At 36.5% G+C, this 27,502-nt stretch overlaps 1 protein-coding gene across 5 annotated transcripts in view; it reads left to right on the top strand.

The window, feature by feature from the left end:
- Window positions 1-27,502, top strand: part of SCAPER (S-phase cyclin A associated protein in the ER) — a 597,115-nt gene that overhangs the window by 230,574 nt on the left and 339,039 nt on the right. For all 5 annotated transcript variants that reach the window (XM_023197631.1, XM_023197627.1, XM_023197630.1 and 2 more), the window contains one exon: window positions 19,062-19,198. In XM_023197631.1, coding sequence (XP_023053399.1) covers window positions 19,062-19,198 — 137 coding nt within the window. The remainder of the gene's footprint in view (window positions 1-19,061; window positions 19,199-27,502) is intronic.

Below are 27,502 nucleotides of genomic sequence, written 5' to 3'. Positions count from 1 at the left end.
ATTAATAATTACTAATGTATTTAAATATTTTATTTCCCTTTGAGTCCCTTCTGCAAAGTTAAGAGTTTTCTAGGAATTTATTTTTACACTGTTTTAAAAATACTTTCATGTAGTTATTGATGGCGTTCTTGTATCTTTTAAGTCTCTACCTCATTTGTAGTTATACCCCTTTCTTAGTCATAGTACTGTTTGAGTATTCTTTTATTTTTAGTCTTCCCTTAGTTTTTTAAACAATTTTTAATATCTTAAAATTTATTTAATTTTTAATTTTTCAATTACTATGGATATGTAATAGTTGTATATAATTATGGGGTACATGTGATGTTTTGATACAGGCATACAATGTGTAATGACCAAATCAGAGTAATTGGGGTATCCATCACCTCCAGTAGATTTTTCTCTATGCCTTTACATTGAGCATATGGGTGTCATTGCAGATGAGATGGGTCTCTTGAAGATAGCATGTAATTGGGTCTTGCTTTTTTATCTAACTTGCCACTCTGTGCCTTTTAATTGGGACATTTATCCCATTCAGAGTTAATATTGGTATGTGCAGATTTGATCCTGTTATCATGGTGTTAGTTGGTTATTATGCAGACCTGATTGTGTGACTGCTTTATAGTGTCAATGGTCTATATACTTAAGTGTGTTTTTGTGGAGGCTGGTAGCCATGTTTCCTATCCATATTTAGCACTCCCTCAAGAACCTCTTATAAGGCAGGTCTGTGGTAATGAATTCCCTTAGCATTCATTTGTCTGAAAGGGGTCTTATTTCTCCTTTGCTTTTGAAGCTTAGTTGGGCTGCATGTGAAATTCTTTTTAAATTTTAGAAACATGGTCTTGCTCTATTATAAGGCTGAACTCCAACTTCTGGCCTCAATCGATCCTCCTGCCTCAGCCTCCTGAGTTGCTAGGGTTATAGGTATGAGCCACCCCACCCAACTCTTCAATATGAAATTCTTGGTTGGAATTTCTTTTTCTTTAAGAATGCTGAATGTTGACCCCGCCCCCCAATGTCTTCTGTCTCATAAGGTTTCTACTAAACAGTTTGCTGTTAGTTTGATAGTGATTCCTTTTTTAAGTGACCTGTGCCACCTTTCTAGCTGCCTTTAACATTTTTTTTCCTTTCATTTCGACCTTGGAGAACCTGATGACTGTATGTCTTGGGGATGACCATCTTGTATAGTATTGTGCAGGGTTCTCTGTGTTTTCTGAAGTTGAATGTTGGCCTTTCTAGCATGGTCAGGGAAATTTTCATGGATGATACCCTCAGATGTGTTTTCCATATTTTCATGCTTTTTCTTTGTGTCTTTCAGGGATGCCAACGCATCATAGATTTGGTCTTAATACATAATCTCATATTTCTCAGAGGTTTTGGTCATTTTTCTTTATTCTTTTTTCTTTATTTTGTTTGACTGAGTTAATTTGGAGAACCAGTCTTTGTGATCTAAGATTCTATCCTCAGCTTGGTCGATTCTGCTGTTAATATTTGTGATTGCATTATGAGATTCTTGAAGTGAGTTTTTCGGCTCTATCAGATCAATTTTTTTTTCATAAAATGAGCACTTCATTTTTTAATTCTCGTATTGTTTCATCATATTTCTTAGATACTTGGGTTGGGTTTTGACTTTCTACCGAATCTCCACGGTCTTCGTTCCTATCCATATTCTGAATTCTATGTCTGTCATTTCAGTCATTTCAACCTGGTTAAGAACCATTCCCAGGGAACTAATGTGGTAATTTTGAGGTAAGAAGACATTCTGGCTTTTTGAGTTGCCACAGATCTTGTTCTTTCTCATGTATGTGGGCTGATGTTCCTTCAGTCTTTGAAGTCGCTGTGCTTTGGATGGGGTCGTTTTGTTTTTCGTATTATTTGGTGCGCTTGAGGTTTCATTGTGTTATAAGGTGGGCTCAGTTGGCCAACTTCATTTTTGGAAAATTTTAGGGGGCCAGAGCTCAACTCAGTACCCCTAGGCTGTATGCTGTAACTCTGGGGGGGGCTAGTATCCAGCCCTCTGCTTTGTTTTCTGGCCCCTTGAGATTAGGAACCTGCTTTCCTGGAGGGGCTGAAGTATTTCTGGTCTACTGGCCACAACACTCTGCTGGGTGGTGCCAGCCAAAGTTCTTTTTCGAGGTAGTGCCTTGGGATCCATGCTCACTTGTATGTGTCAGCAAATGCCACAGTGTTTTGGGGTATGCTTATGTTGGCTATGGTGGCGTAGCAGCGGGAGCTGGACTGTGGCCTTCCTGCTTGTGCTTGTGTCAGCAGGGGTGGGGCAGGGTTTCCAGCATTTGTATTTGCACTCGTGCTTGCAGTGGCAGGGTGTTGATGGGCATGGGGCCGCCAATGTCTTTGTGCACATTGTAACTGGCAATGATGGCACACCTGGGTACCTCCGTGTCAGCTGGGGGCATCATTGGGATGTGCTTGTGCCAGCAGCAGTGGCACAGCGGTCTGCTCACATGTGCACTGCGGGGTGGGGAGGGAAAGGAGGTGAGTTCTGCCTGTGTGTGTACTGTCACAGCTATGTGTATGTGGCCATGGGCTTCTGCATGCTGGCAGAGTACCTGGGGAAGGTTGTGGGTAGGCTGGTACATTTCAGCAGGGCCCAGTCTAAGGGAGCTCTCTGATGGTCAGGCGAAGTGTTTTGACAAAGAACATATGAAGAGCCCCAGCAGCACCCTGGTTGGGCATCTGAGGCAGAGCTCCAAGTGGCACAGTCATCTGGGACTGCAAGAGAGGCTAGCATACAGGGCGGTGCCCAGGTGGGACTGCCTCTGTCTCATGGGCAAGACCACTCTGCCCTGTCCAAGTCTGACAGTCACTCTAAGGCTAAAATCTCCTAGAGGAGCATGGTGAGCCTTGTGGGATGGTCAGTCATTGCCAGACTCTACTGCAGACCTTCCCACACCAAACCCTCTGGGCTTCACACAGACTGGAGTCTTGCCCTTACCGCCCCTCTAAGCAGCTTTTCCTGTTGGCGTAAGTGTCCGTGGGGGTTGTGATGTCTCCTGCTGCTAGGATTCCAGGGATCTGTGGAGAGAAGAGGCCACTCCTCGCCTCCTCAACTCACCTCTTCCCCAGGAATTTAGGGTGCCAAGAACTAGTCCTTGCTTCCGCTCATGGCAGAAAGTGAAGAGGAGCTGGTGTATGCAGAGATCACATGGTGAGAGAGGAAGCAAGGGAGTGAAGAGGGAGGTGCTAGGCTCTTTTTAACCAGCAGCTCTCATGGGAACTAATAGAGGAAGGACTCACCGCTCCACCAAGGAAGGGTCTTTATCTAATCTTAAGGCATCCACCCCCATGACCAGGGTTCTCAGTATCCCCATGTGGTGTTTCCAGCTTCCTCCCTCTTCATCCCAGCATCTGCATTCTGCTTCTGTTCACACTCGCTGCTTCCCCGTGACAGTCTACTCAGAGTATACCAGTCACCTCCATGTCCCAGTCACTGGGTGATAGATGTTCATCCTGGCTGCATCTAGTTGGCCATCTTCGCCACTACACTGTTTTGTATCCCCTTTGGTTTTAGATGGGTCTCCTGTAAATAGCTTGTGCCTGGATTTTCTTCTTTTAAACTAGTCTTATGGTATTTTTCTTTTAGTTGAGGATTTTTTTTAAGTGGACACAGTATTTAATAGTATTGTAATATATTATGCATAATTATTTTACTTTACAATTTGTCTTACTGTAGGAAATTTGAAAATTGGGTAAGTTCTTTCATTTATAGGGTTAGGAATAGATTTTTCTTAGAAATGTGTAGTTACAGTAGAGAGCCTTGAGATATAACTATCATACATTTTTTACCCTGATTTTTAAGTGTATAATTTAATCAATTTTGGCATATACATAACACCATGGAACCATCACCATGATCAAGATAGTGAACAAATTTATCACCTCAAAAGTTTGCTCATCTACTGTATCCTTGCTGATTTTCTCTTGTCTCACCAGTTTTTGGGAGAGGATATTGAAATCTCTGATTTTAATTGTGGGTTTGTCTTCATGTAGTTTTCAGTTGTATTATTAGCTGTATAAATGTGTCTTAGTATGTTTTTGTGTTGCTTCAGAAGAATACCTGAGGCTGGTTAATTTATAAAGAAAATACATCTCTTTAGTTCACAGTTCTGCTAGCTGGAAGGTTTAAGATTGAGCACATAGTTAGGTCCTCACGGTGCTTCCGCTCATGGCAGAAAGTGAAGAGGAGCTGGTGCATGGAGAGATCACATGGTGAGAGAGGAAGCAAGAGAGTGAAGAGGGAGGTGCTAGGCTCTTTTTAACCAGCAGCTCTCATGGGAACTAATAGAGGAAGGACTCACCGCTCCACCAAGGAAGGGTCTTTATCTAATCGTAAGGCATCCACCCCCATGACACAATAACCTCCCAGTATGCCCCACCTCCAACATTAGGGATCAAATTTTAATATGAAATTTGGAGTGGACAAACATCCAAGGTATAGCAAATGCTAAGGATTGTTAGGTTTTCTTAATTGGCCCCTGTAGTATTATTATTACCATGAAATGACCTACTTTATCCCTGTCCATATTCTTTGCTCTGAAATTTACCTGGTCTATTATTAATATAGCCATTTCGGCTTTCTTTTCTGTTGTGTTATGATGGTATATCATTTTCTGTCATTGTACTTTTAACTTTATACTTTTAACCTATGTATTGTACATTTGCATGTATTTTTTTGGTCAGTATATAGAAGTTAACAGCACTGTGATGAAGCTGCTGATACTCTCAAGCCCTTGTCACCTATGGGTGTGGAAGCTACTTGAAACTAAGGACTTCTGGTTCTGAGCATTATCTTCCCTTTGATCTTGGTTTGAAAGATTGATGTTATTTGTGATATAAGGTATTACTGTTACTCTATTACTAAAATATTTTCTAAGGATGAAGCTGATACTAGTCACGTTGCTGTATTTGAAATCTGAGAATTCTGAGAAAACACCTTTCATTACAAGGCATGGTTCAGTACCACTGAATCATTCCTTGTTGCAATATTGAGCTCAGACCTTCCTTATTCTTCACAGCATGATAAATTAGTAACCTTTTTGAACTGTGGGCTTTCCTTTGAGTCATCTGTTAAACGTCACATTAGATCAGAAAGGAACATCAGAATCTGCAAAAGAAGGTTTTACTTCATTCATCATTGCCACCTACCAGAAAACTGATGGAGTATTTGTAATTGTCACTGAGTGGCGGGGGCACAGATGGTGAACTGTCATCCTTATCAGTGGATGGCTTTTCTCTTCTGCATGGTGTCTGTTTCACAGTATTTCATTAGCTTTATTTTTCTTATCTGTCCCTTTAAACAATATAACAAATAAATTGTCACTGATAAAAATATAAGTATATCCTATATCTGTGGAAAGGGACCTTAGCAGAGTTGAATCTTTTGTATAGTTAAAATGACATATTTATTTTCAAAAGTTGTCATTGCCATATATGTTTAAAGTGATGCAGTCACAAATGATGCAAAAATAATAAATGATGCATAAATGATAAAAAGGCATTGCATTTCAGATTTTCAGATTTTCTCAAATCTACTGTTGGACAGAATTTTAAACTTTAATATAATGGAACTGTCAGTCTTTTTCTTTTATTTTTTAAAGCATTTCTTGAGCACTTGCTTGTGTAATCTCTGTTAGGCCAGGTGCTAGGGAAACATAGGTAAATGATGTCATGTGAGCCCATCTCTGACAAATTTCACATTTTCTTGAATCTCTAAACACACTCATTTTTATATGAATTAAGTAATTTTTCTATTGTCTTCATTTTTGAATAGTGTTTGAATACTTTCCGTGGATACTTTATTTGATATGACTAATGCCATCCAAGACATTAGTAATTACAATCAGCTTTAAAGAGTTCCTCTATGTACTTTCTGGAACATAATATGTTGGAATGTTTTCTTGGATGAGTGATCATATATGAAAAGAACAGTTTACTACAGATTCCTTTGGTCTTAGTCTGAATAAAACTCTGTCCCCAGAGAATCATTCCTCCTTAACTTAAGCAGTTAGCATAAGCCCTTGATACATAGTAGGTTTTGAATTAAATATTAGTGAATTGAGCTAAAACCCTAACTTATTATCTTCAGTATGCTGTATCTATGGGGATGCTATGCGAAATATGTGATGAAGTGCTGTCTAAAAATGCCCTTTGTTTTTAGGTGAGTGTTCCTTTATTTTTCCTTTATTTCATCTGTTTCTCTGTCTTGTTCTCCCAATTTTCCTTCTTCTTTCTCTTCCAGATACCTTGATCTCTTTCCTGCCGTCCTATACCTTCTTCACCTTTTACTTCTCTCACCCTCTTCATCATCCAGAGAAACAAGAAACACAAGTTTTAAATCTTCAGTCCCTCACCCCTTCCCAGTTTGGGTAGAAGGCAGTGAGGAAGTATTATAAATGCTTCCTATGTATCTTATTTGTTGTCGTGCTGGGCAGGCTTAAAACGGTGGTATACTTAATAATATTTTTAAATGTGAGGAAAAAAATGGATTTTTCAATAAACTGATAAAATTGGATTTTAGATTCCGAAGTTCATAAAGTGTAGACTGAGACTGAGAGGAAAATGTTTTTTCAAATGACATGTGAAAACCATTGCACTAATTTTTTATGTATTTAGATTTGTAACTTGGTTTCCACCCTGGTCTTGAAAATAAACTGTAAAGAAATAAGCGTCTTAAGATATTGAACTTTTATTGAAAAAAAGCTCTGATTTTCTAATAAAAAATTTTGTATTACTGTAATGAAGCTTTGGATCCTTTTTTTCCTTTAAATCCTTTTGATCTAGGAAGAAAAATATCTTTGAATATTCTAAATTCTATTGTTATGTTTTAAAATAATGGGAAGGAGATTATTTGCTTCATTGTGCCACATTTTATGGAATGTGTTTGAGGCAACACTTGACAGAACTCTAAAAATGGCAGCTTAATAAAATTCTATGTTGTGTCATTTATATTTCCTGCCTATTCTGTTTTTCAGAACTTTTATTTTTTTCCAAAGATCATGAACCTATCGGTCAGTATTTTCTCCCCATCTCTCTTAAAAAATAGGAAATATGGGAACCTTTAGGAGGAGTCTGATAGACTTTCAAGGTCATAAACTTGAGTATGAATTATTTCAGAGGATACAGTAAATTGTGTTAGGAAAACCAGAGCTTTGGTCTAGTATGCCATAAAAGGTAATTAAAAGTATAAAAAGGGTGTAAACTTTGATGAGATCATGTCCGCATATGTATTTGTTTCTTTATATACATTATTAGTATTTTAAACTATAGCAGTGTTGTTTAAAATTTTACAGGTGTGACTTAAAAACTAGACTTAAAATTTTATTGTGTATGTGGAATTAGCCACCGTAATTAACTTTTGGACTTGTTACATTGATTTTTAGAATATTAGGGAAGGAGGCCTTTAGAATTTATTATGTAATCCCTTACTAATTAGGAAACTGATGCCTAGAGAAGTCAGTCTGGTATGAGTTGCAGACTTTATCTTGGTGTGGATTTCTTGACTCACAGTTTAGTGCTGCTTCTACTGCATCAAGCTGCTTTTCTATGCCTAAAATAAAAACAGTGTCTCTGTTAAGGCTTAATTAGAATTAACAGTATGAAATATGGTCAACTAAGACTAATTTCTGATTATCTTAGTTGGAGATAGGAATTGTATTATGCAGGATTTAGTGAGGCTAGAAGTTGCATTTTAAAAATTATATTAGGAAGGAAGGAGATCCAGGTACCTTTTGGGAAGATTTTTACTGTGATTCACATTTTGAAAATGAATAAGTAAATCTTAACTACTGAGTCTCACAGGGTATATCTTTGCTTTTACTTGTGCCTGTGACATAATAATTAGCTTTGAGAGTAGATACAAAAAGATGAGGGATGTCTATACAACAGATAACTGTACAACAACTATAACCTTATGCAAATTGACCCTCTTTACTTGAAAGATACTGCTTTTTCTTCCATTTCCTTAATAACATTAATTTTTTAATGAAGTACTTATAACATATATTATAGAAGATTGAAGCAAAAGCAAAGTAATGCCTGGTGTATTAACATTTTGATCTAATTATTTTCTGCTTTTTGTGCCCAAATATATAAAACTCATACATTTATATATAAACTGCATTGCATAGATTTGAATCCAGAATTTTTATTTAACATTATACAATGAAAATTTTAATATAATTAATGTTGTTTAAAATTAAATTTATATAGTATCTCAATACATGTGCCAAAACTTATGTAATTAATTTCCCACTGCTGATACTTTGTTGTAAATCTCACTGCAGTGAATATCTTTATAGAGAAATCTTTTTGTACATCTCTATTTCATTATGGTAATTGTTCAGAAATAAAATTATTTAAAGTACCTTTTTTTGACTGAGCACTTATTAAATATTAAATGGACTGGGGTATAAGACTAGTTGACTGTTTAGCAAGGTAGATTGTTATGAAATGTGACTATAGAACAGAGGCATGTATACCAGTATCCAAAGACCTCCATCTTTTTGATGGCTAGAGCTGTAGATGACTTGAAGAGAATGGAATCTGAAATAAAAGGAGGTAAAATTTCTGGTTTTTCCTGATCCCAGCCAGTGCAGGCTGGATGAAGGAAGTGGGGTGTTAAGGAAGGATGCCATCAAGGCTCAGGACCCAAAGGTTGCATTCTAAGGTTCTGAGCAGAGCTCAAATCACAGCAGGAATCTCAAGCAATGAGTACGGAGAAGAAGAAATTAAGAAACCTAGTTTTGGCTAGGCGCAGTGGTTCACACCTGTAATCCCAGCACTTTGGGCGGCCGAGGCGGGTGGATCACCTGAGATAAGGAGTTCGAGACCAGCCTGGCCAACATGGCGAAACCCCGACTCTACTAAAAATACAAAAATTGGCCAGATGCGGTGGCTCACGCCTGTAATCCCAGCACTTTGGGAGGTCGAGGCAGGCAGATCACGAGGTCAGGAGATCGAGACCACGGTGAAACGCTGTCTCTGCTAAAAATACAAAAAATTAGCCAGGCGTGGTGGCGGGGGCCTGTAGTCCCAGCTGCTCGGGAGGCTGAGGCAGGAGTATGGCGTGAACCCGGGAGGTGGCGCTTGCAGTGAGCAGAGATCACGCCACTGCACTCCAGCCTAGGGGACAGAGCAAGACTCCGTCTAAAAAAAAAGTACAAAAATTAGCCAGGCGTGGTGGCGGGCGCCTATATCCCAGCTACTCTGGAGGCTGAGGCAGGAGAATCACTTGAACCCAGGAGGCGGAGGTTGTAGTGAGCCGAGATCGTACCACTGCACTCCAGCCTGGGTGACAGAGTGGGACTCCGTCTCCAAAAAAAAAAAAAAAAAAAGGCCAGTTTCATGGAATGGACTACCCACCCCTGAGGACAGAGTGAAGAGTGCTGCATGCCCAAGTACAGAAGCGATCAAGTGTTTTGATTCTGGACCTAGAGCAGCAAGAGTAATTTCAGAACCTACAAGTTAGTGTATAGATCCTGCTGGTGTTCTTTGTATCATAGCAGATTTTGCTATGGAATTAGGGGAAGGGCATTAGAACCTTCATTTCAAAGTAGCTCCAGAAAGCAGAGCCTACCCTTTTTTGTCAGCATTGTTACTTAGAAGGTTCAGCTTCTGCATCTTTCTGTAATTGCTAGTTAAATTTTGTCCTGTTCTATAGCCTCAGGCATAAGAGAACCAGGCAAGAAAGTGATGAGGTCAATACAAATATATCACCTCTTCTTTCAGTAAAGCATGTCCTTATTAATTTTACTTTTCTGCAGAAGATTGTTTTTTCCTATCCTTATAACAGATTTCAAACTTGCAGTATAGTATATGCTTTCAGCACTTGAATAGTGTACAAATGTGTTAATTTCATTTTAAGTTCAGATCTTAGACGCTTGAGAGATATAAATATTATAATTTTATGTACTTATTTGGCAAGCCAAACATGGAATTGTAAGATTCATATGTATATATTATTTTTCTCTACAAAATGACTATTTTGTAAACTAATTATTATGGTGAATTTAAAACATACATAATAGTATGATGAACCTCCAATTATTCATCATACAACCTTGCAGTGATAAACTTGTGGTAAATCCTGCCTCGTTGACATTCCATCCTGTCTCCGTAACTACTATCTTGAAGTCAATTCCAGATAGCATTTCATTATGGCTATTTTTTATGGAGATTTTCTTTCTGCTTCTGAAAGTAATACATGCTTATTATAAAAGAGGAAATTTAAAACTTGTCACAATCATCTAGTGAGAAATTTTAATTTTTGCCTTTTCTTATGTTACCTTATGCGTGCTAATGTATACATGTAAATACACACAAAATATATATTATGTATAAAACTTTTCTGCATAATTGTATTAGGGAAAGGTCTAAGCTGCTATAAAAGCACCAAAATATAGTGATTTTAAGAACAAAGAAATTTATTTTTTACAGTACAGTTCTGAGGTAAGCAGACTAGGTTTTCAGGGTAGCTTTATGTGACATGTTTTTTCAGGGACCCATCTTCTGTCTTTACCATCTCCTCAGGTATGCCCTCCCTTCATGACCAGCACTGTTGTTACAGGCTCTTTTCTGTTGCAATTTGCAGAAAGGGAAGAGTAAATGGACCTTAAAACACCGAGTATGCATTCGTTTTCCATTAATGAGTACTCAGTCACATGGTCACCTCAAGCTACAAGAGGGACTGGGAAATTCAGTTCATAGTAAAAGACTTATGTGACTTGCTATAAAGCTCTATTACTATGGAATCTGGTGCAGTGCAATATTTTCTTTGTCCTCTTTATTTCCTCCCTTGTAGACACATGAACCTAGAGTCTTAGACTCAGGTTTGATCCATTTGGTAAGACTATAATTGGTGTTGAGTTCTTTCATCAAGATGAACATATTGTTTGATTGTTTTTTCTTTTTGTGGTATTGACGTATCAGCTATTGACACTTAGTACCTAGATCCACTAATTCATAGATATGGTGATATTCCAATTTTGCATTTCATTTTCATTTATTATTTGTAATACATTTATAAAGAAATGGTTCCCTCATCTACTATTTGGTTACCGAGTACAGTTTGTATATGTGTATGTAAGTCAGTACACATTTTTTATTATTTATCAGTTTTCAAGATAACAAACTAGTTTCCTGTTATCCTCCAAAGTTATCTGATTGGTGTGGTGTGTGTGTGTGTGTGTGTGTGTGTGTGTATAGATAAATTATGAACTGATGTATTTAAATATTTTTAATGGGTTTCGGTCATTTTTTTGGTAGTTTTCCTGTTTGAATCTCAAATTATGCCATCTTCAGTGAGAGTCTTTTTGAGTTTGTTTTCAAGTCCTTTTGACATGAGCCCAGTCGAATTTGATAGTTGCCTTGCCACCCAGTTTACAAGGTGTTAGACTTATTATCAGCCATTTTGGTAAGAAACTCTGCTTACTTTTACTGGGAAATGATATTTCAAGACCATAATCAGAGATACTCATTGCAGTATGGGTTGATCATCGTGAACAGAATTAGAAAATAAAGAAATGAAATATGTGTATAGGTGTGTGTCTATTCGACCTCTTCTGTATTGCATCCTGTATCTCTTTTCTTCCATACCAAATATCAGGTTCTCAAGGAGAGCGGAGATGATAGAATTATAATATAACCACGTTTACTCTATCCTGCCCAACACATGCAACAGTCTTAGAATAACATTACTAATAGTACCACCATCAGTGTAATTACCGAGAACAGTTTAAAATTCTTTTCATATGTTTTCCCCTTTCTCCCCATCTTTTAAAAATAGTAACATGATGATAAATCTGAGACACCAGCATTATATACTGGATTCTTTAGCTTTCATCCCTAGTTTAGTTTCAGTTCTATAAGTATATGTGTAATGTTCACCAGTAGTCCTTGTCCATGTCTCTCCTGTCATTTTTCTTTTCTGAGGCATGTTCTAAGGAATCATGTAGATTCCTTAGAAAGGTTTATGAGAATAATATTCTCTAGGTTTTTAAAATGTTGGTAATAATTTGTGCTTATTTTGCTTGAAAGTTAATTTTACTAGGTAGAAAATCTTTAGCTTATATCTCTTTCTTGATGATGCTAAATACATTATTTTCTTTTGGCATAAAATGCTGCTGTCAAAAAGTCTGATGATAATCCAGTTTTTTTCCTTGTAAGTCACTTGTTCTTTTTCCCCCTAAATGCTGAAATAATTTTTTTTTATTTAAGGCCCAGAAATTTTAATAAGATAAGTCAATATTAGCCTCTCGAGGTCAGTATTTTCGAGTGTATGGTGTACTCTTTCAGTATTTATATTCTTCACTTGATCTTAGCCAAAAGGCCGAGAAGCGATTCTTTTTATATACTTGAAAGTTTTATTGGATTAAGGTTTTTAATATTTGATCTATTCTTTTGCTTTGGTTTACTTTGTCAAGAACTCCTATTATCTTGATCTCATCTTTGCTCCTCTTCAGTATTTCCAGTTACTTTCAAATCATTTTTATTTTTTTACTGAAAAAATTGTATCCTTTTTATTTATGTTTTGAGGCATTATTTGTTGTGTTTATTTACTCTTATACATCTTCTGTTTTGTTTTTATTTCTTAAATGATTTCTTTCATTGCAATCTTTTTTTGAGTTTTAAGACCTAATTATTGAGTTTTTAAGATATTGATTTATGTTGTTCTCTCATGCCTTATATCATTTTTTTATGTGTTTCAGCTTATTTTGAAATAGAAAGTTATGTTTTGACCTGTGCATACATTTTTTTGGTATGATTTGTTGTTGTTTGTAAGGTTGCTATTCTACTTGTTTTCTTCTGATAACTTTGGCATTTGACCTTGATACTTTTCTCTTGCTAATTTTTACATGGAATTAGTTTTATGAAACTTTTAGAAGGACATGTTTTAGGGTAGCCATTCTAACTTCATAGAGATCCCTCTTATACTATTTTTGTGAAAAATGTAGTGGCTTGAGTTCTGCGGTTTCCTGGTTCTGTTTTCCTATTCTGCTTTTAGCTAGGCATTGTTTTCCTCTTTGTCTCTATTATCCCTAGTTTGTCCAATTTAAATTTCTTTCCCAGCAGTTTTTCCCATGAGAGCCCTCTCCTGGAAGGGAGCCCTGGTGGCTTATTTCCAGAGTCATAAGGGCTACCCTCCACTAGTCAGATCAGACCTTCTTAATGCAAGGACCATTTACTCACCTCCTCTTGAAGGGTCAGAGCCCCTCTCACTTTCAAAGGCTGTTCTCAAATTAGCCTGTTAACTCTCCAGTGAATAACTGTTCCTTTTTTAGGGTTCTTATGTTCTGATATTCATTATTCATCCTGATGTTTCCCTCTAATTTCTCTTGCAGACACTGAAACGCTACTTATCTGATGGTAGTTTGTCCACACTCACTTCTATTTGGGGGTTGTGGGAATACCTTGTCACTTAGTATGGTTGTAAATATTTTTCATGGGTTTTGCTTTAATATATAATTGCTCTTTATGTTTTTATATGGAGATTCAGTGAATTCAAAGTTCTGCTACCACTGCCACCATCTTCTCAGAATCTTCTTTTATAATCTCAATCTGTTACCAGACTGGAGTGCAGTGGTGCAGTCATGGCTCACTGTGATCTCAACTTCCTGGACTCATGTGATCCTCCTGCCTCAGCCTCCCATGGAGCTGGGACCACAGGTGCACGCCATGATGTCCTGCTGATATTTTGTAGAGATGGGGTTTTTCCATGTTGCCCAGGTTGATCTCGAACTCCTGGGCTGAAGCGATCCAACCCACCTCTGCCTCCCGAAGTGCTGGGATTACAGGTATGAGCCCCCGCACCCAACCTTTAATAAGGATTTTAATGACTATTACTTCTTCATAGAAATACACCGTAATTTACTAAACCACTCCTTCAATGTTGAAAACCCTTCTTTTTACGTGCTTTCCATCTTCAGAAACCATGTCAAAACTTTGTTCCTGTGTAACACTGTAGTTATTTTAATGGAAAGATAGATGATTATTACTCTTTTATCATCAAAAGGTGATCTCTCTCTTAGAAAAAGCAAAAGCATAATGCAAACCATTAAAAGTATGTAAAGACTTGAAATGTGTTTATAGAAAGGAACAGAAGAAACATCCTAAGTCACAGAAAACAAAATGCAGACAAATGGTCAAGCATACTAATACCAGTATTTTAGTTAACTAATCAACAGATTTAGAAAGAAAACAGGAACACCACATACTGGCAAACCACTTGTGGGGACATAAATTAATTCCCATTTTGATTATTAAGTTTGAGAGTACTTATCAAAAGTCTTAAAAATATGTGTAATCTGTGGCCCAGGTTTTTCATTTCTGTGATTTGATCATAAAGGAATAATTGACTATTTGTTTAAATTTGAGTTATAGGAATATTTTGTTGTACTATTTATGACATTGAAAAATTAAAAATTATCCAGATGTGTAACAATAAGGCATTAGGCAAAATAGGTATATTCATGAAATGGAATAGCTTACATCTATTAGCTTATGTTGTAGGATATTATTTAATGGAAAGAATATATAGCTGTATCAAATATAGCAAATTTTAAAATTTTATAAATGGGATAACCTATTTTTATAAAACTATATGTACAAAGAACGATGTCCAGAAGAATATACTTCAAAACATTAGTTTTTTTCTAGTTATTAGAAATATTTTAATCTTAATTTTTATTTATATATTTTTTCTGTAATTAACACATTTTTGTGTTAAGAAAAAGTTTACTATTAAGTCAAACAAAAACATATGCTCATTTGTCTCTGGTTTGAGATTTTAAAAATGTTAACATTAATATGAATGCCTGATGTATGTGGTTTTGTATGTGAATATGTGTGTAAAGGTGTTGTCTATAACAAAGGTATGATTCTTGATAGTTCTAGATAGAGTCCGAGTTTTTTTTGCATAGTGACTGCATTTGTGTATAAGTTTCCTTAGTGGTTTCTGTTAGATATGTAAATAACATTTATATACAACTGAAAATAGTATAATTTGGACCTTTCACAAAACTGAAGATATCATTTAGAATATTTATTTTCCTTAGCGCAGTGATCAAATCACATGTCGGAGACTAGCCTGCATGAGCAGCATGGCAGGAGGGAATGTGGAGTAGTAAAAAACCTTGATCTTGTAAAGTCAGTCAGTTGTGGTTTTGATCTTGAGCTTTGTGACCATGGGCATTATACCAAACTTCTTTGAGGTTTGCATCTGTAAACATCTGTGTTTGTTAACCATCTGTGAAATGTAAACATACTACCACCTGCTTTACGGGGTTGTGAAGATGATAGGAAATAATGTGTGGACTTGATCCAGTCCTTTGCTAATCACATAGTAAGTGTTCAGTAAATGGTAGTATGGATGGTGCTTTCATATATGACTTGCTTTGTTCCATATGTCTTTGGGAGATAATGAGAAGAGGGTTTTCTCCCCCGCCACTCGCTGTGTTCTTTCTTTGAAAAGAAAGACCTGGGTTATTTTAAGTTTTTTATGTGTGTGTACTTACTTCTTAAATCATTGCTTTGCGTTAGTGCTACCGTATAAAGGTATAGTATACCATAGGCCTAGTTTATCAAAGAAAATAATTGCTTCTACAGTGAAAGAACATTTTCTTCGTTTGACTGTGGGGTTTTTGTTTTTTGTTGTTGTTGCTTGTTTTTTGTTGGTAGGTTCATAATTTGGAAAGTGAGCACAATTCTATAGCTCAAACCTACTTCCAGCCGTATCTCTAAGGTAGTCAAGAATGTGGATTCCCTAATCACCCTGTCTGGGTTTAAATTTAGGCTCTGTCACTTTACTAGCTGCAACGTCACTCAGTCATGGTTTTGGCCTTCTAACTTTGAAAAAGTTAACTTTCTGTCCAAGTTTTCTCATAGTTAAAATGAGGATAATAAAAATATATACCTTCTAAGTATAGTTGTAAGGACGAGATGAATGATATTATATAAAGTACTTAGCTCAATGTATCTTGTGTAATAAGGGCTGAAAAATACTATTAGTTGTTATTACAATAACTCTCTTTTTATTTATCTAACACATACTTACTGAGTGCTTGCCATGTGCCAGGCACAGTTCTAGACATAGAAATATCAATGAACAAAACAGACAAAGTCATTGCCCTTGGGAAACTTATGTTTGAGGATGGAAATTGAAAATGAATATGTAATACTAGGCAGTGATGTGAAACAAGTCCTATGAAGAAACATAAAATAAGGAGATGGCAAATAATAGAGGGTGTTAAGACTGAGCATTCATTTTGGTTAAGACCACGCAAATACCCAAGAGCATATTCTTGGCCAAGGGAAAAACATATAGAGCCCGGAGGCAGTAACGTTTCTGATGAATGTGGAGAACCAAGAGGACCACTGTGAGTGTAGTTTTAGTAAAGAAAGAAGAGAATGGTAGATGAGATCAGAGAGATCAATGACTCAGCCTTGTAGGTCATGGTGAGCAATTTGGATTTACCCTAAGTGTGATGAGAATGTAAGTTTTGATAAAAGGAATGATGTGATTTGACTGTTGTTGTAAAAAAATAAGTGGCCATTTTTATAGAGAAAAGACCTATGGGGTCAAATTAGAAACTGAGACCAGAGGCTATTGCAGTAATATAAATGAATGCTGATGGTGACTTAGAGCAGGTGAGGGTGGTAGGGAGAAGTGGTTGAATTGGGGATATATATGAAAGGAGAACTGATAGGATTTGCTAATGTATTGGATGTGAGCAATTATGCAAATGATGGTACCATTTACTGAAATAGAGAACACTCTCAGAAGAACAATTTGATGTATATAAGGAACATAAGAGTTTTGTTGTAGACATGTTATTTTTGAAATGCTGATTGTGGAAATGTTCCACCTAATTGGAGAGTTTGAAGAGACTTTTTTTTTTTTTAAGACAGTCTTGCTTTGTTGCCCAGGCTGGACTGCAGTGGTGCGATCTCGGCTCATTGCAACCTTCGCCTCCTGGGTTCAAGCGATTTTTCTGCCTCAGCCTCCCAGGTAGCTGGGATTACAGGTATGTACAGGCATCTACCACCATGCCTGGCTAATTTTTGTATTTTTAGTAGAGACGGGAGTCTACCATGTTGGCCAGTCTGGTCTCGAATTCCTGCCTTCAAGTGATCCTCCCACCTTGGCTTCCCAAAGTGCTGGGATTACAGGTGTGAGCCACTGTACCTGGCCGAGGAGGTTTTTTTTTTTTTTTTTTTGAGACTGAGTCTCGCTCTTGTTGCCCAGGGTGGAGTGCAATGGCGTGATCTCGGCTCCCCACAACCCCAGCCTCCCGGGTTCAAGCAATTCGAGGAGACATTTTTATGCAGGTGAATAGAGTTCAGGAGAGAGGTCAGAACTAGAGTTAAAAATTTGAGAATTTATTGTGTATGAATAATATTTCAAGTTACTGCATTAAATGAGTGAGTTTGGATAGAGAAGAAGAAAGCTCTGAGTATAGCTCTGGGATGCTTTAACATTTAGAGGTCAAGAAGAGGAAAAGGACCCAACAAAGAAGACTTAGAAGGAGCAGCCAGTGAGTTAGAAGGACAATGTGATATCAGGAAACCAAGTGAAGGAGGAGTCTTGGGTAGGAGGAAATGATCTATAGGACTAAAGTTGCAAGAAAAATATAAGAACTGAACGTTGGCCACTGGCGTTATTGACTTTGACAAGGAAAATTTGTAGATTGGTAAGGGTGGTAAGGGCAAAAGCTGGACTAAAATGAGTTTAGGAGTGAATGGGAGTGAAGGAAGTAGAGGCAAAATACACTTTGTTTCAACAAATTTTGGTACAAAAGGGTAGTAGCCGAATGGAGACATATGAACAAGAATCCTTTTGAGATGATTTAAATAGAAACAGGAAAACTGATGATCCGGATAAGAGGAGAAATAACTATAAAAATGCAAGACAAGGATTGGGATTCAGTGTATACTGGAGGACTTGCTCTTAGATAGGAACATGTGTTCATATATTACAACAGGAGGGAAGAGAGTGTACAGGCACATATGCAGATTGTTTGACACATTTAGCTGTGGGAGTGTGTGGAAGCTCGTCTGAATAATGCTATTTTCTTTAATCAAATAAACATGATCATGAACTGAGAGATGGGGTTGGGAGATGAGGGATATTGGAGATTTAAGGAGAGAGTCTAAAATAATTTTTAGCAAGGCGAGTGTGTAGATTAACTAATGTAAGGTTGCTTGACTGGGAATACTAGAGGCCACTTGAGGTGTAATTTCATAAATTTAAAGTTTGTAATTATAGCCACATTAATCTGCTTCAGACATAGGCTCAGAATAGGGAGAGAGTTGGATTTAGGGTTGGGATTTTGCCATGCATGTATGAAAGAACAAAGGGGGAAAAGAGTTGAGCTCAAGCAACAGAATAATTATAGTGATAGGCCATAAAATCTAAGATGGATAAGGAGGGGAACTTGACCAAACACTGTGTGCTCTCGCTGAACCAAAGCTTTGCTGTCGATACTCACATTCCACTTTCTCATCTCTAGGATGTGTTTTCTGAGATGACCTCCTTTTTCCTTTCTGCAAGCTTATCCCACTCCCAGCCCAAACACATACTTACCTAATATCTGTATGTTCACATTTTATCCTTTCTTCAGGGGATAGCAAATATGGTGCTTCCTTCCTGAAGTTTCCCCCCCTTTCCCCCTAGTGAACAGTGATCCTATTTCCCTCTTTGAGTTATTACAGTACTCTAAATCTCCAATTGACTTGGTATTATAGATGGCATTATAGTTTTGTGTATATATTTTATCTTTCCTACTCTACTTGTGTGATATCATGGTAGGGATTATGTCCATGTATCCTTAGTATTAGGCACAACTGATATGCAATGAAGTGAAGTCAGTGGTGTAAAAATCTTAAAACAGTTTCTTCAGTGTTTTCCAAAACAATTGTAGAAACCAGTGTATTACAGAGATTACTTTTAGTTTTATCAAATGTCTTATACTCACTGTAGTCTATAGCAATCCTATGTTACATTTAAAAAATCATTCTCATTATTATTATTTTATTTATTTATCTTGCAGGAGCATCTTTCCTTGAAGAAGTATATTATTGACATTGTGGTTGAAAGTACAGCTCCAGCAGAGACTTTGAAAGATGGAGAAGAGCGGCAAAAAAATAAAAAAAAAGCCAAAAAGATAAAAGCCCGGATGAACTTCAGGTACCTTAAATACCCTTAAAAACAAAAGAAAAATTATTAGTGATGTATCTTTTAATGTAAATCCAAGGAAGACAAAAAAAAGTTTAAAGTTGTTTGCTTCATGAAAGCCTTGGAAATAACACTGATGAGCCTAATTTATAGCCACTTTCCTTGATTGAGAAAGAAAACTGCATATCGATCTAAAGCCCTTGCTTTCACCTGTTAAGAGCTCTTCTTATAATTGGATGGCAAAGCTCTGCCAAACTTGTGCCTCCTCCAGCATACAATAGTATGTTTAAGTATGTGTAAACCAAGCCTATTTTTCTTTCCAACTATTGATTTTTAAATGAAGTATCAAAGAAAATCAATAGCAATCAACAAATAGAAGTCTACTGGCTGTAGTGTCAAATCCCATGACTAGGCTTAATCAATTTGGTTGCCTGTCACAACAAGAAAAAGTTCAAGAAATATCTTAAAATGGAAAGTGAGTTGTCAGACCTGTAGTTTATCATCAACCTCCAAAGTGTCATCTGAAGATCGGACAGCTGTATAGTACATCATTACCTCACAAGCTTTGAGTGTCATCTGATGACGAATGAGTCCGGTTGAAGGACACAGAGATAGCTCTTCTTTAGTAGATAATCCTTTGCTGTTCGAGGGCAACTATTCTGAATATGTCCTTATACTTTTATTACTAAGTGTCTCAAAGATGGAGAAGCTTGACCCATGGGATTATAGGAATATAGAATGTACAATAATGGTGAATAGTGCAGTTATCTCTCTGTAATTTTGGTGTTAAGATCATGATCGATCTAGGTTTCTATTTCAACTTACATAATCAGTGATAACTTCAGAGTGCCCATTTAATCAAAGAATAGAAAAGGCTTTTTTGATTTTAGTTTTTGAAGTTAGTCCAGATTTCTCAGAATAGTTTTACGGTGTATTTTAGGGCATTACTGACCTTCGTTTCTAGTTTATGCTAAGAACTTGCAGACCTCCTGATACTTTTGAATGTTGTAAGGACCTGTTCTTTGAACCTGTCTATTTTTAATGTTCACGTTCCCTTGGTGATCACCCTGGTTCTGTGGCTATAAATACCTCTACTTGCCAATGACTACCAATTTTATATCTTCAGCTTTACTCAAACTTAGTATGTCCAAAACAAACCTGCTCTTTCCTCTTGCCACAAAAAACCTACCTCATTTCATAGTCTTCTCTATATCAGCAAATGAATACTTTATTCCAGTTGCTTAGGCCAAAACCACTGAAGTCATCCTTGATCTGTCGTTCTCCTACACCTCACATCCAATCTAACTGCAAATGTTAGCTTTACTTTAAACATACATTCAGAATTTGACGAAGTCTCTCTAACTTCACTGCTTTCCCCTGATCCAAGCTTCAATCATCTCTTACCTGGATTATTACAGTAGCCTTCTGACTAGTCTCCTTGTTTCTGCCCTTGTATATTCTAAACACTTCAGCCACAGCAGACCTGTTAAAATGTAACTGAGAGCCTGTCACTGCTCTTGTCAAAACCCCAAGGATTTTATAGTTCAGGTTTCCTCTTCCTAGAAGGTTCTTCTCTTCTCACATACATCCATACGGTTGACTTCCTCGCCTCCTTCAGGTCTTTGATCAGATGTCACCTTATCAGTGAAGCTGCTTTTGAGGACCTTATTTTTTTTTTAATATAACTAATGCTTTGTTTTTTAAGGAAAATCTTAAAAATGTAAATAACCATGGGAAAAATACTTTTGTCTTCTAATATTTTGCCATCTGTGTCCATTCTGTGCATATTAACTGTATCTATTGACTTTTTTCATTGATGTGTGATTTATTTAAGTGCAATGTGGCAATGTCAAAAATAGACTGTTTTGAGTTTTGAAAAATCTAGATAGTCATCCAATCCATACCCCTATCAAGATTTAGAACATTTTCATTGCCCCATAAAGTTTTTTGTTCCTCTCTGCAGTTAGTCTTCCACCACTCCTGGCCTGAGGCAACCACTGATATGCTTTCTATAATTGGAGATTACTTTTTCCAGTTCAAGAAATTTATATAAATGACATCCACTCTTTTGCAGCTGGCTTTTTTTTTTAAAACTGATTATACTGTTTTTGAGATTTATCTGTGTTGATATGTATATGTAATTTCTTCCCTTTTTATTGCTGACTATATCCATTGTATGGATATACTGCATTCTACTGATAGAAATTTAGATTTCCAATCTGGGACATTTATAAATAAAACTCCTTTAAAGTCTTTGGGTGAACAAATATTTTTATTTCTCTTTGGTAAATACCCACAAGTAGAATTGTCAAACTGTTTTCCATAAACCATAAAATGGTTGTGCCATTTTATACTCCCATTAGCAATCTGAGAATTCCAGGTCCTTCACATTCTTGCCAATATTTGTTATTATTAGTTTTTAAAATTTTAGTTTAGTTCTAGTGGGAATGTAGTGGTATCTCATTGTTGTTCTAATTTGCACTTCCCCAGTGACTAACACATATATTGATCATCTTTTCATATCCTTTAAAACTGTTCAGTATTTTCCTTTATGAAGTATCCCAATTTAAAAAAATGGGCTGTCGTTTTATTAGTTATTTATATATTCTGACTGCAAGTTATTGGACAGATATATGTACTGAGATGTCTTTTCTCTCATTCTGGAGCTTACATATACATTTTCTTTATAATAGCTTTTGATAAGCAAAAGTTTTAATTTTAATAATATCTGCTTTATCAGTATTTTTCTTTTATGTCTAGTGCTTTCTGGATATGCCTAAGAGATCTTTGCCTGTTCAAAGGTCAAAAGATACTCTATCATATTTTTTTTCTAAAGATTTGTAATTTTAGCTTTTGCATTTAGGCTTATAGTCCATTTAAAATAAATTACTAGGCATGATATAAAGTATAGGTCCAGGTTTATTTTTCTGTAGATAGAGTGCTCTAGTATCATTTTTGGAAATATTTTTCTTTTCCATATGTCTTAGCACCTTGATTTTTAAAAATCTTATCATATATGTGTGATTCTGTTCTGGACTATATCGCATTCCATTGATGTCTAATTTTTCTGTTTTGAAACCTTGATAAAAATATAAATCTGCCCTATTAGTTTGAATATATTTCTGGATTCTCAGTTCAGTTCTATTTCATTGATAAGTTTATCTTTAAACTATCTTGATTTCTCTAGCTTTATAGAAAGTCTTCAAATAATGTAGAAGTCCTTCAACTTTGTTTTCTTTTTTGAGCTTGTTTTGCTCATCTCAAGACTTTGCAATTTTTATATAAATATTAGGATCAGTTTTTTACTTTCTTTTTTTGTTGTTGTAATTGATTTTATTTTTTAAAAATTTTATTTTACTGTAAGTCCCAGGATGCATGTGCAGAATGTGCAGATTTGTGACATAGGTCAACATGTGCCATGGTGGTTTGCTGCAGCTATCAACCCATCACCTAGATATTAAGCCCAGCATGCATTAGCTATTTGTCCTGATGCTCTCCCTCCTCTCGAACCCTGACAGGCCCCGGTGTGTTTTGTTCCCCTCCCTGTGTCCATATGTTCTCATTGTTCAGTTCCCACTTGTGAGTGAGAACATGCAGTCTTTGGTTTTCAGTTTCTGCATTAGTTTGCTGAGGATGATGGCTTCTAGCTCCATCCATGTTCCTGCAAAGGACGTGATCTCATTACTTTTTATGACTGTATAGTATTCCATGGTGTATATGTACCACATTTTCTTTATTCAGTCGATCATTGATGGGCATTCGGGTTGGTTCCATGTCTTTGCTATTGTGAATAGTGCTGCAACAAACATATGTGTCCATGTATCTTTATAATACAATGATTTATATTACTATGGGTGTATACCCAGTAATGGGATTGCTAGATCAAATGGTGTTTCTGGTTCTAGGTCCTTGAGGAATCCCCACAGTGTCTTCCACAATGGTTGAACTAATTTACATTTCCACCAACAGTGTAAAAGCGTTCCTGCTTCTTCACAGCCTCGCCAGCATTGTTTTTTTCTTAACTTATTAATAATTGCCATTCTGACTGGCATGAGATGGTATCTCATTGTGGTTTTGATTTGCATTTCTCTAATGATCACTGATGTTGACCTTTTTTTAATATATGTTTGTTGGCCACATAAATGTCTTCTTTTGAGAAGTGTCTGTTCATGTCCTTGGCCTACTTTTTGATGAGATTGTTTTTTCTTCTTGTAAATTTGTTTGTTTCTTGTAAATTCTAGATATTAGACCTTTGTCAGATGGGTAGATTGCAAATTTTTCCTCCCATTCTGTAGGTTGCCTGTCTGCTCTTAAGATAGTTTGTTTTCCTATGCAGAAGTTCTTTAGTTTAATTAGATCTCATTTGTCAATTTTAGCTTTTTTTGCAATTGCTTTTGGTGATTTCATCATAAAATTTTTGCCCATGCCTGTATCCTGAATGGTACTGCCTATGTTTTCTTCTAGGGTTTTTATGGTTTTGAGTTTTGGGTTTTACATTTAAGTTAGTTTTTTACTTTCTGAAATAAGAAAGCCTGTTGGGATTTTGATTAGGATTGCATTGAAGCTATAGCTTAGCTTGGTAATAACTGACATTGTGATAGTATTGTATTGGGTCTACCAATTCGTGATTATGGTATATTCTCTGCATTTCCTTAGAGCTTCTTTATAAAATTTCAGTAATGTTTTGTGATTTTTAGTGTATAAGTGTTACACATGGAATATCATTTAAAATGTTATTTTGTTTTCATTTTTACTTGTTTCTTGCTAGTTTATAGAAACAATTTATTTTTGCATATTAATTAACCTTATATCCCGGAACATTGCCAAATTGACTTATAAGCTCTAATTAATTTTTTTGGGTAAATTTATAAGATTTTTAATGTACATGAACATGGTATCTGGGAGTGAAAAGTTTTATTTCTTAGTTTCCAATTTGTATACTGTTTTTACTATCATACTACCCTGTCTTGTACCCTCAGTAAAATACAGAACAGAAGCCTTCATCCTGATCTTAGGGAGAAAGCAGTTTTTCACCATTAAGGGGTGATGTTAGCTGTAGTTTGTTTTTGTTTTGATTTTTTTTTAAATGCTTTTTATCAGATTAAGGAAGCTTTCTTCTGTTCTTAGTTTCTTGAGAGTTTTCATCATAGATTGATGTTCCATGTTTTTGCTATTGTAAATACTGCCTTGATGACCACATGAGTGTATGTCTTCCCCCCGCCCCCCAGAGAAGGGAGGGAGCACACCTTTTAAATTATTTGTTTATTATTTAAAAAAAATTTTTTTTTTTAGGTTCAAGGGTATTTGGGCAACTTTACTACATAAGTTAATTGTATGTCACAGGATATTTGCTGTATAGATTATTTTGTCATCCAGGTAATAAGCATAGTACCTGATAGGTAGTTTTTTGATCTTCAACATCCTTGCACCCTCCACCCTCAAGTAGGCCCCGGTGTCTGATGTTTCGTTCTTTGTGTCCATGTGTATTCAGTGTTTTCACTCCCACTTACGAGAACATGTAGTATTTGGTTTTCTATTCCTGCATTAGTTTGCTTAGAATAATGACCTCCAGCTCCATCCATATTGCTGCAAAGCATACGACCTCATTCTTTTTTTAGAGTTGCCTATTATTCCATGATACATATGTACCGCATTTTCTTTGTCTACTCTCCCATTGGTGGGCATTTAGGTTGATTCCATGTCTTTGCCATTATGAATAGTGCTGCAATGAACATAGATATACATGTGTCTTCGTGGTAGAAAGATTTATATTCCTATGGGTATATACCCAATAATGGAATTGCTGGGTCAAATGGTTGTTCTGTTTTACTTTCTTTGAGAAATCTCCAGACTGCTCTGCACAATAATGGAATAATTTACATTCCCACCAACAGTATATAAGCATTCCCTGTTTTCCACAGCCTCACTAGCATCTATTATTTTTCGACTTTTTAAATAATAGCCATTCTGACTCGTATAAGATGGTATGTAATTAGGGTTTTGATTTCCATTTCTCTAATGAATAGTGATGTTAAGCATTCTTTCATATGCTTGTTGACCATGTGTTTGTCTTCCTAAAAATGTGTCTGTTCAGGTTGGGTGTGGTGGCTCGCGCCTATGGGTGTAGCAAGAGGATTGTTTTAGGCCAGGAGTTTGACATCAGCCTGGGCAATATAGCAAGACCCTGTTTCTACAAAAAATGAAAAAGTTAGCAGTGCATGGTGGCATCCCTTGTGGTCCCAGCTTCTCAGGAGGCTGAGGCAAGAGGATCATTTGAGTCTGGGAGGTCGAGACTGCAGTGAGTTCTGGTTGTACCACTGTACTCCAGCCTGAGCAACAGAGCAAGACCCTGACTTTAAAAAAAAAAAAAAAAAAATGTATCTGTAATATCCTTTGGCCACTTTTTAATGAGGATGGTTTTTTGCTTGTAAATTTGTTTAAGTTCCTTGTAAGTTCTGAATATTAAACCTTTGTCAGATTCATGGTTTGCAAATATTTTCTCCCAGTACGTAGGTTGTCTGTTTACTCTGTTAATATTTTCTTTCCTTGTGTGGAAACTCTTTATTTTAAATAGGTCTCATTTGTCAATTTTTTTGGTTGCAATTGTTTTTGGCTTCTTCATCATGAAATATTTACCAGATCCTGTTTCCAGAATGGTATTTTCTAGGCTATCTTCTAGGGCTTTTATAGTTTGAAGTTTCACATTTAAGTTACTTAATCCATCTTGAGTTGATTATTGTAAATGGTGTAAATAAGAGGTTCAGTTTTAGCTTCTGCATATGGCTAGCCAGTTACCCTAGCACCATTTAATGAATAGAAATTCCTTTCCCCACTGCTTGTTCTTGTCAACTTTGTCAAAGATGAGATGGTTGCAAGTGTGTGGCATTTTTTCTGCACACTCTTTCTGTTCCATTCATCTGTGTTTCTATTTTTGTATCAGTACCATGCTGTTCTGGTTCATGGCCTTGTAAAGTATAGTTTGAAGTTGGGTAATGTGATGTCTTCAGCTTTGTTCTTTTACATAGGATTGCTCTGGCTACTGGGGCTCTTTTTGGTTCCATATGAGTTTTTAAATGGTTTTTTCTAATTTTGTTAAGAATATCATTGGTAGTTTGATGGGAATAGCATTGAATCTATAAATTGCTTTGAGCAGTATGGCCGTGTTAACAATAGATTCTCTCCATGAGCATGGAATATTTTTGCCTTTGTTTATGTCATCTCTGATTTCTTTGAGCAGTGTTTTATAATTCTTGTAGGCATCTTTCAACTCCATGGTTAGCTGCATTTCTAGGTATTTTATTCTTTTTGTGGCTATTGTGAATGGGATTGCGTTCTTGAATTGGCTCTCAGCTTGGATGTTGGTGTGTAGAAATGCCACTGATTTTTGTACATTGATTTTATATCCTGAAATGGTGCTGAAGTTGTTTGTCAGATCTAGGAATTTGGGGATAGAAACTGTGGGGTTTTCTAGGGATGGAATCATATCATCAGCAAACAGAGATAGTTTGACTTCCTCTCTTCCTATTTGGATGCCTTTTATTCATTATTTTGCCTTATTGCTCTGGCTAGGACTTCCAGTACTATGCTGAATAGGAGTGGTGATAGTGGGAAACCTGTTTTGTTCCATTTCTCAAGGGGAATGCTTCCAGCTTTTGCCTGTTCAGTATGATATTGGCTGTATGTTTGACATATATGGTTCTAATTATTTTGAGGCATATTCCTTTTCTGCCAAGTTTGTTGAAGTCTTCCCTGCATCTATTTAGATGATCATATGGTTTTTGTTTTTAGTTTTGTGTATGGGTGAATCCTATTTATTGATTTGTGTTTGTTGACCAACCTTGCATCCCAGGGATAAAGTCTATTTGATCATGGTGACTTAGTTTTTTGAAGTGTTGCTGGGTTTGGTTTGCTAGTATTTTCTTGAGGATTTTTGTATGCATGTTCATCATGAATAATGGCCTGTGTTCTTTTTTTTTTTTTTTTTGAGACAGAGCCTTGCTCTGTCACCCAGGCTGGACTGCAGTGGCTGGATCTCAGCTCACCGCAAGCTCCGCCTCCCGGGTTTACGCCATTCTCCTGCCTCAGCCTCCCGAGTAGCTGGGACTACAGGTGCCCGCCACCTTGCCCAGCTAGTTTTGGTATTTTTTTTTTTTTTTATTAGACACGGGGTTTCACTGTGTTGGCCAGGATGGTCTCGATCTCTTGACCTCGTGATCCGCCCGTCTTGGCCTCCCATAGTGCTGAGATTACAGGCTTGAGCCTACGTTCTTTCTCTTCTCTTCTCTTCTCTTCTCTTCTCTTCTCTTCTCTTCTCTT

The sequence above is a fragment of the Piliocolobus tephrosceles genome, chromosome 6 (genome assembly GCF_002776525.5).
Source record: "Piliocolobus tephrosceles isolate RC106 chromosome 6, ASM277652v3, whole genome shotgun sequence".
In the NCBI taxonomy this organism is placed as follows: Eukaryota; Metazoa; Chordata; class Mammalia; order Primates; family Cercopithecidae; genus Piliocolobus; species Piliocolobus tephrosceles.
Note: the sequence above shows the minus strand (reverse complement) of the source record. Positions and strands in the feature narration are given on the sequence as shown.